Source organism: Salmo trutta, chromosome 2 (assembly GCF_901001165.1).
Source record: "Salmo trutta chromosome 2, fSalTru1.1, whole genome shotgun sequence".
Lineage (NCBI taxonomy): Eukaryota > Metazoa > Chordata > Actinopteri > Salmoniformes > Salmonidae > Salmo > Salmo trutta.
In genome coordinates, this window is record NC_042958.1 from 9,352,025 (window position 1) to 9,362,024 (window position 10,000).

At 45.5% G+C, this 10,000-nt stretch overlaps 1 protein-coding gene across 2 annotated transcripts in view; it reads right to left on the reverse strand.

Moving 5' to 3' along the window:
- Positions 1 to 10,000, reverse strand: part of LOC115150111 (laminin subunit alpha-1) — a 94,898-nt gene that overhangs the window by 14,213 nt on the left and 70,685 nt on the right. The window contains exons 29-38 of one of the 2 annotated variants that reach the window (XM_029693056.1): positions 9,941 to 10,000; positions 9,529 to 9,722; positions 7,147 to 7,289; positions 6,807 to 7,017; positions 6,498 to 6,654; positions 5,940 to 6,150; positions 5,578 to 5,694; positions 3,693 to 3,853; positions 2,952 to 3,090; positions 2,038 to 2,140 (exon numbers count right to left, since the gene is read on the reverse strand). The exon at positions 9,941 to 10,000 is cut by the window's right edge and continues 30 nt beyond it. In XM_029693056.1, the coding sequence (XP_029548916.1) occupies positions 2,038 to 2,140; positions 2,952 to 3,090; positions 3,693 to 3,853; positions 5,578 to 5,694; positions 5,940 to 6,150; positions 6,498 to 6,654; positions 6,807 to 7,017; positions 7,147 to 7,289; positions 9,529 to 9,722; positions 9,941 to 10,000 (1,496 nt within the window). Of the gene's footprint in view, positions 1 to 2,037; positions 2,141 to 2,951; positions 3,091 to 3,692; positions 3,857 to 5,577; positions 5,695 to 5,939; positions 6,151 to 6,497; positions 6,655 to 6,806; positions 7,018 to 7,146; positions 7,290 to 9,528; positions 9,723 to 9,940 lie in introns of both variants that reach the window. The other variant, XM_029693047.1, reaches the window with a different exon arrangement.

The window sequence follows — 10,000 nt, forward strand, 5'->3', positions numbered from 1 at the left end:
GACATGTCACTGATGTTAGCGAGGAGACCTAGAAGAGACAGAGACATGTCTCTGATGTTAGCGAGGAGACCTAGAAGAGACAGAGACATGTCTCTGATGTTAGCGAGGAGACCTAGAAGAGACAGAGACATGTCTCTGATGTTAGCGAGGAGACCTAGAAGAGACAGAGACATGTCTCTGATGTTAGCGAGGAGACCTAGAAGAGACAGAGACATGTCACCTTTATTACAATACAGTGCATTCGGAAAAGATTTAAACCCCTTAACCCTTTCCACATTTTGTTACGTTACAGCCTTATTCTAAAAGGAATTTAAAAAATGTCATCAATCTCACACAATACCCCATAATGACAAAGTGAAAACAGGTTTTTCGAAATGTTTACAAATTTAAAACAGAAATACGTTATTTTAACAAATATTTAGACCCTTTGCTATCAGACTCGAAATTGAGTTTCCATTGATCATCCTCGAGATGTTTCTACAACTTGATTGGAGTCCACCTGTGGTAAATTCAATTGATTGGACATGATTTGGAAAGGCACACACCTGTCTAAGGCCCCACTGTTGACAGTGCATGTCAGAGCAAAAACCAAGCCATGAGGTCGAAGGAATATTTCGTAGAGCTCAGAGATAGGATTGTGTCGAGGCACAGATCTGGGGAAGGGTACCAAAACATTTCTGCAGCATTGAAGGTCCCCATGAACACAGCGGCCTCCATCATTCTTAAACGGAAGAAGTTTTGAACCACCAAGACTCTTCCTAGAGCTGGCCGCCCGGGCAAACTGAGCAATCGGGGAAGAAGGGTCATGGTCAGGGAGGTGACTAAGAACCTGATGGTCACTCTGACAGAGCTCCAGAGTTCCTCTGTAGAGATGGGAGAACCTTCCAGAAGGACAACCATCTATGCAGCACTCCACCAATCAGGCCTTTATGGCAAAGTGGCCAGACAGAAGACACTCCTCAGTAAAAGGTACATGACAGCCCGCTTGGAGTTTGACAAAAGGCACCTAAAGGACTCTCAGACTATGAGAAACAAGATTCTTTGGTCTGATGAAACCAAGATTCAACTCTTTAACCTGAATGCCAAGCATCACATCTGGAGGAAACCTGGCATCATCCCTACGGCGAAGCATGGTGTTGGCAGCATCACGCTGTTTTTCAGCGGCAGGGACTGGGAGACTAGTCAGGATTGAGGCAAAGATGAACGGAGTAAAGTATAGAGAGATCCTTGATGAAAACCTGCCCCAGAGCGCTCAGGACATCAGACTGGGGCGAAGGTTCACCTTCCAACGGGACAATGATGCAAAACTTGTCTAAAAACCTGTTTTTGCTTTGTCATTATGGGTATTCTGTGTAGATGGATGAGGGGGGAAAAACTATTGAACCCATTTTAGAATAAGGCTGAAACGTGACAAAATGTGGATAAAGTCAAGGGGTCTGAATACTTTCCGAATGCACTTTAGTGTGTGTGTGTGTGTGTGTGTGTGTGTGTGTGTGTGTGTGTGTGTGTGTGTGTGTGTGTGTGTGTGTGTGTGTGTGTGTGTGTGTGTGTGTGTGTGGACGTGTTTAACTATTATTGTGTGGACCAGAAGTCCCCACAAGAATAGCAAACAAACAGAAATTTGACCAACTGGGGACATTTTGTTAGTCCCCAAAAGGTCAAATGATATTTCTAGGGGGTTTAGGGCTAAGAATTAGTGTTAGGGTTAGAATTAGGTTAAGGGTTAAGGTTAGGAGCTAGGGTTAGTTTTAGGGTTAGGAGCTAGGGATAGGGTACGGGTTAGGTTAGGTTTAGAGTTAGGTTAGGTTTTCGGGTTAGTGTAAGGGTACGGGTTAAGTTTAGAGTTAGGGTTAAGGTTAGGTTTTCGGGTTAGGGTCAAGGTTAGGTTTAGAGTTAGGGTTAGGTTTAGAGTTAGGGTTAAGGTTGTGTGTGTGTGTGTGTGTGTGTGTGTGTGTGTGTGTGTGTGTGTGTGTGTGTGTGTGTGTATGTGTGTGTGTGTGTGTGTGTGTGTGTGTGTGTGTGTGTGCTCCAACTCACCCACAGTGCTGTTGTTCAGGGCCAGACTCTCAGCCAGTATCTTAGCACTACGCTGCACAGCCTCAGATCCCAGATCAGTAAGTGACACCTCTTGCTGGACCGTCTACAGTCAACACACACACACACACACACACACACACACACACACACACACACACACACACACACACACACACACACACACACACACACAGAGAGAGACAGTTATTTATGGCACTACTATAGTTTGCAGGTTTCTGACCCACAGCACACTGCATATCCAGTGTAGTAAAAAAACTAAATGGCCAAAGACTCCAGTCACCCAAGCTATAGACTGTTCTCTCTGCTACCGCACGGCAAGCGGTACCGGAGCGCCAAGTCTAGGACCAAAAGGCTCCTTAACAGCTTCTACCCCCAAACCATAAGACTGCTGAACAGTTAATCAAATGGCCACCGGACTATTTACATTGACACCCCCCCACTGCTTCTACTCGCTGTATATTATCTATGCATAGTCACTTTACCCCTACCTACATGTACAAATTACCTCAACAACCTGTACCCCTGCACATTGACTCGGTATTGGTACCCCCTGTATATAGCCTCGTTATGGTTATTTTATTGTGTTACTTTTTATAATTTTTTACTTTAGTATATTTGGTAAATATTTTCTTAACTCTTTCTTGAACTGCACTGTTGGTTAAGGGCTTTTAAGTAAGCATTTCACGGTAAGGTCTACTACACCTGTTGTATTCGGGCACATGTGACAAATAAAGTTTGATTTGATTTGAGTAGAGTAGTTCTCTAGCCTGGTCCCAGATCTGTTTGTGCTGTCATAGGAGTTGGCAGGACAGCCCAAACAGATCTGGGACCAGTCTAGTTATTTCATGTTCTGATATTAATAGTGAAGGGACACTAAATGAGCGACGACTCACCATGTTGAGGGCCATAGCAGCAGTCAGGATGGCTCGGTCAGCCATCTCCTCTGCAGGCTGGATGTTAACTCTGATGTTGGAGTTGGCATGCGCTGCACTGGTGGCTTTCACAGTGGTATTCATCACCTCCGCTAGAGAGCTACATACAGGAAGACGAGGTGAGGCTGATACATATAGATATTTAGTCCTATTTCAAGCGCCTAATGTTTGTGATGACGAGGGATTTTGAAATACCCATAAAACCCCTTTGAAAGGGTACATATGTAGAGGTGTACACACACACACACCAGCCCGCCCACCGGCACACACACACACACACACACCAGCCCGCCGGCACAAACACACACCAGCCCGCCGGCACACACACACACCAGCCCGCCCACCGGCACACACACACACACACACACACACCAGCCCGCCAGCCTGCCCGCCGGCACACACACACACCAGCCCGCCCGCCGGCACACACACACACACCAGCCCGCCCGCCTGCCCGCCGGCACACACACACACACACACACCAGACCGCCCGCTGGCACACACACACACACCAGCCCGCCCACCTGCCCGCCGGCACACACACACACACACACACACACCAGACCGCCGGCACACACACACACACCAGCCCGCCCGCCTGCCCGCCGGCACACACACACACACACACACACACACACACACACCAGACCGCCGGCACACACACACACACACACACCAGACCGCCCGCCGGCACACACACACCTCTGCAGAGCCTGGGCCTTCTTGCTAAGTTCTTGGGCGTGGTCCTCAGCCTTGTAGACCAGCTCCAGAGCCTCTTGCTTCCTCAGCTCCATCACCAGAGCATCCACATGCTTCCTCAACATGGGGTTCCACTGCTCCAGCTGTTCCTTGGCCCCCTCCAGCTGCTTTACAAGTCGCATATAACCAAAATAAACAGTTAGAATGGACTCAGATTCTGTTAGCTAAACTGCATGTACCCAAATGATTTATATATTTTTTACACTGGCCAGGTTTCCTAAAAAATGTGTACAATTGCTACTGACCTCTACTGACCTCTACTGACCTCTACTGACCTCTACTGACCTCTACTGACCTCTACTGTTCTTGAAATATAAAGTTTAAATCAACAAATAAAGTTATTGATTCTGACGCACAACACATGTATTTGACATGGATATGGTGGTGTCATGACGTTGGCCTGTGGGTAAGGTTTATGACCCCCCCCATAAATACCCTTCTCCCTTCCCCTCTCTCTCTGACCCTACTGAAGGACTGGAATAGCCTGTGTTAAATATAGAGAGTCTGGGAACATCAAACAAATAGGGAAAGGAACCATCTTTTGTTAATAAAACCAGTTGGAAATATGCTTGATAACATAATGAGTATGTATGTCAGGTTCGTTGTTATCTGAGACATTATGATTGATGGCAGGACGACATAAACTGTACCGGAGAAAGTATACACTCTCTAGTTATCAGAGTCACATGGAATTGTTATGCAATTGAAATGTTTGATATTGAAATTGTTTGTTAGGAGATTAAATGTAATTTTAGCTTCCAAATGAGAGAATTGGGTTTTCATAGGGAAAGTGCCCTGCCGATCAGTGGCCAACCCTGTGAAGAGACATGGGGTTATAAACGATGAAACCCCTCCTTCCCCCTCTCCACTATATAAGTCTTTGACGAAAAGACATTCAGGGGTTCCAGTACGAGAGGTCTGCAGCCTCGACGTTATAAGGACAGACATGTTAACTAAACCATATCAAGAACAGAACTAAGCCAACCTCGGCGTGAGCTATGGTATGAACTGGTATGAACTTTGAGCTTATTCACTACAGAAGTGATACTTGCTAGCCGTTGAGTTAGCCGCTGCTAACGTGGGCTAGGAAAGGACGGACGACGGATCCAGTCTAACAACCAGACGAAGATACCACCACCATTGACATTCTTCCACTACACAACAGGAAGATCTGTTGGCCAACCACGGCCAGCATCTACGACCAATCTACCGAAGCGCAGCTCAGAGTAAATATTTATTGCATTTTCCTTTTCCAAATGGGCGGTAATTTAGAATGCATAAGATAATGTATTTACGATAGCATAGCTGCTGTTTCTGTGTTCCTAAATCTTCCCGCTCTTCCATTCAAGCCCAACCCCCTTTTCCTTTGTGTAACCAGCCATGATACAGGCTCAGTCCACCAGGACGTTTTCTGTATGACATCATATGAATTCTGTGTATTTGTAATTCTGTGTGATTAGTTAGGTATTTAGTAAATAAATAATTAAACCCAATTTTGTATTGCTGATTCAACTTGTTGCCAGGGTTCGTGAAGATAACCAAGAATTTATAACTTTCATTATGAGACTGAAAATAAGATAAGGGTTAATATTGACTGCTATCGATGTAAAATATTACTAAGTATTTTAAGAGTTTATTTAGAAGATAACAGCTCTATAAACGTTCTTCTGTGGTGCCCCGACTTTGTAGTTAATTACATTTACATGATTAGCTTAATCAGGTAATATTAATTACAGAGAAATAATTTTATAAATTAGCATGTCATATCACTTAATCCGGCATAGCCAAAGACACGACAGTGGTAATACAGCGTTATGGTTTGACTTACAGAGGTGATGTTGCCCATGTTCTCTGCTAGAATGACAGCATCAGCCAGGATGTTCTGAGTCTCCTCCAGCTGGGTTTCTGCTGTCTGGTTCAGCCGGCTCACATTCTGCTTCAGACCCTACACACACGCAGAGACAACACAGTCTAAATACTTCAATTGGAAAACTGTATAGCCTCTCTGTAGCTAAGATGTTTGAAAATTAGTGAAATTCTGAATAAATTAACTTCACCAACCTACAGTTGACATGTATATGCTTATATGTGACTAAAAATGACAAGATATGATTTGGTCTTCGCCACATGTCAACAGTAATGACAAACTGTACTACATGTAAAGTACTTGAGTAATGTGAGTGTCCTGACCTGGTACTGTGGCAGATTGGTGTTGATGCTGCCCAGCAGGGTGTGTGTGTGGTTGTTGTTCTCCCTGGCAGTGTTCAGAAGGGCCTGGGCGCCCACTAGCTTCTGCTGGTGTTGGGTCAGACTGCTGGAGATGTTGAGGGTCTGGAACTCTATCACTCCCTGGGGCTCCTGGAGGTCCTCCTGCACCCTCTGGAGGAGAGCCTCGGCAGCCCTGCAGTTCACATAACACACAGGAGGGTTAGAATACAGTACACTACAGTCACTTCAACTATAGTACACACATAACACAGGAGGGTTAGTCAGCTATACACATTCATGTACTATAGTACTACTATAACTACACTCTAATACAACTTGACTAGACCAGTAGAGCCCAGAGCAGTGTTACAGTACACTCAATCACTGTAGTATAACAAGGAACAGTGTTAGTTAGACCCTACAGAGCTTTTCTAGTTAAGTGGTATTAACACTTCTGAGTGCAGATAGCTGGTGGTTGTATGGGACTGAATCCAGAAAGGGTAGCCTACATAAAATCACCACCTTATACGGCTAACCAACCTGAGTTCTGTAGAGACTCTGGCGTTGGCCTGGGCTAAGTCGACCACTCTGATTGTTTCCAACATGGCCGCCACCTGCTTCATTAGCCGTCTGCTCTTCGCCTCGTTCATCTCCACATTGTCTGTCCTGTTTAGACGGCCAGCTTGCTCCGCCAGGGCTGAGCCAATCACAGAGAGGGAAGGGCTTACAGGTTAACAGCTTTTGTAAACATAAATGAAAACAGTAGGCAGCATCAAGGAAACAAGGATCATTTTTGACCCTATTAGCAATGGAACCATTTTCATATAGCATAATGTCCTGTGTCAGCACCTTGTATAGCAGTCTGAATGGTGTTGATGTACTCCAGAAGCTCGGCCCCCTGGGTAACGCTGTTCTCTGTGGACCGGGCCATTTCCTCTCCATCAGCAGACACACCCATTGCCTTCTGTAGCAGTCCGTCTATGTCCTGGGTGAGGTTTGTCATGTCCTCCTCATCCCTGGTCAGGTGAAAGGCTGGGCTCCTATACGAAGACATCAGACTCTAGGAGAGAAATGACAACATACGTGTTTTACACGTGAATGTGTACTGAGTACTTCTTAACTTAAGACAAGGCAGGAGATGAGTTCAAAACCTACTGGACAGAGAGGTATAATATGACTCCTCTTTTACCTTGACCTCTCGCGTGTCGTTCTCCAAGTTGACCAGTGTGCTGTAGGGTGACAGGATGACCCCGGTCAGGTTGACAGACAGGAAAGAGCGCTCTACTGCATCCAGGTCATCCAGGAGCACCCTGGTACACTCATCATCACACACTGAGGGGAGGGGGGAGAAGAAGGACATATTCTAAAGTTGCAGTTATTTGTGTGTGTGTGTGTGTGTGTGTGTGTGTGTGTGTGTGTGTGTGTGTGTGTGTGTGTGTGTGTGTGTGTGTGTGTGTGTGTGTGTGTGTGTGTGTGTGTGTTTGTGTGTGTGTGTGTGTGTGTGTGTGTGTATGTGTGTGTGTGTGAGAGAGAGTGTGTGTGAGTGTGTCTGTGAGTGAGTGAGCACGTGATTGTGAGTGCATGTACGTGTGTGCAGACATGCCATTATAAGCGCCTAAGTACAGTGCATTCAAAAAGTATTCAGACCTCATGACATTTTCCACATTTGGTTACGTTATAGCCTTATTCTAAAATGTATTAAATCGTTTTCTTTCCCACTTCATCAATCTACACAGAATACCCCATAATGACAAAGCAAAAACAGGTTTTTAGATTTATTTTCAAATGTATTAAAAATAAATATCACATTTACATAAGTATTCAGACCCTTTACTCAGTACTTTGTTGAAGCACCTTTGGCAGTGATTACAGCCTTGAGTCTTCTTGGGTATGACGGTACAAGCTTGGCACACCTGTGTTTGGGGAGTTTCTCCCATTCTTCTCTGCAGATGGTATCAACCTCTGTCAGGTTGGATGGGGAGCGTTGCTGCACAGCTATTTTCAGGTCTCTCCAGAGATGTTTGATCGGGTTCAAGTCCGGGCTCTGGCTGGGCCACTCATAGACATTCAGACACTTGTCCTGAAGCCACTCCTGCATTGAATGGTCGTTGTCCTGATGGAACGTGAACATTCACCCCAGTCTGAGGTTTTTATCAAGGATCTCGCTGTACCTTGCTCCGTTCATCTTTCCCTTGATACTGACTAGTCTCCCAGTCCCTGCCGCTGAAAAACATCCCCACAGTATGATGCTGCCACCACCATGCTTCATTGTAGGGATTGTGCCAGGTGTCCTCCAGACATGACACTTGGCATTCAGGCCAAAGAGTTCAATCTTGGATTCATCAGACCAGAGAATCTTGTTTCTCATGGTCTGAGAATCCTTTATGTGTCTTTTGGCAAACTCCAAGCGGGCTGTCATGTGCCTTTTACTGAGGAGTGGCTTCTGTCTGGCCACTCTACCAGAAAGGCCCGATTGGTGGAGTGCTGCAGAGAAGGTTGTCCTTCTCGAAGGTTCTCCCATCTCCACAGAGGAACTCTGGAGCTCTGTCAGAGTGACCATCAGGTTCTTAGTCACCTCCCTGACCATGACCCTTCTTCCCCGATTGCTCAGTTTGGCCGAGTGGCCAGCTCTAGGAAGAGTCTTGGCGGTTCCAAATTATTCAATTTAAGAATGATGGAGGCCACTGTGTTCTTGGGGACCTTCAATGCTGCAGAAATGTTTTGGTACCCCAGATCTGTGCCTCGACACAATCCTGTCTTGGAGCTCTACGGACAGTTCTTTAGACCTCATGGCTTGGTTTTTGCTCTGACATGCACTGTCAACTGTGGGACCTTATATAGACAGGTGTGTGCCTTTCCAAATCATGTCCAATCAATTGAATTTACCACAGGTGGACTCCATTCAAGTTGTAGAAACATCTCAAGGATGATCAATGTGTTAGGTTCTATTATTAGAGTAGGAACTCAACTGACACTGTGAAAGCTTAAACCAAGTTTATTCTTCCCAGAGGGTCAATACAGCTGCATTAGACAAAGACATGGTTTCAGCCGTGGTAGTCTACATACCACACATTGAGCGGAGTCTCCTCCTCATCGCTAAACAGTGCATCATTATTTATAGTCAGGGAGATGAGTGATATGGGCCATAAACAGTTCCTCCCCTTGTCAGTACTGACACATGTTCCTGCACTCAGCCCCTCCCAAGCTTCATTATGGCTCTCCTCATGTCTCTTTATAACTAATGATTAATAATAGTTTAAGCTCAGAGACCAAACCTATCAAATGGAAACAGGATGCACCTGAGCTCAATTTTGAGTCTTATAGGAAAGGGTCTGAATACTTATGTAAATAAGGTTGTTTCATTTTTATACATTTCTAAAAACCTGTTTTTGCTTAGACATTATGGGTTATTGTGTGTAGATTGATGAGGAAATATATTTATTTAATCCCTTTTAGAATATGGCTGTAAGGTAAGAAATGTGGAAAAAGGGAAGGGTCTGTATATTTTCCAAATGCACTGTATGTCCATATAATGCTCAGTCCTGCACAAATCAAAGAGTAGGATACTCACAGACACACTGGTCCCCGTCCAGGACGTGTCTCGCCTCGCACTGGTCACACAGGTGTCCCCTGACCCCGGCTTTACATTCACACTGGCCCGTCAGAGAGTCACACGCTGGATGGAGAGAACCTGCAGTACTACACCGACACTCTTCACACTTCCCACTTAAAGCTGACGGGTTCCCATAGTAACCCACTGCACACCTGAGAGAGGGGGAGAGAGAGGCGGGGAAGGGTGGGGGGACAAAGAAACAGTGAGAGGGAGAAATAATGGAATAGAGAGATAGAGGGAGAGAGGGAGGGAGAGAGAGAAAGAAATAAACATATAGAGAGAAAATAAAATGGTTATCTTAGAGCTGTATTGGTGGTATCTAATGAAACACTTGACATCCAACAGGCGACCCTGTAATACTCTCTTTTACCTCTCACAGTAGCGCCCCTCATAGCCGGGCTTGCAGGCGTTACAGCGGAAGTCTCCCACC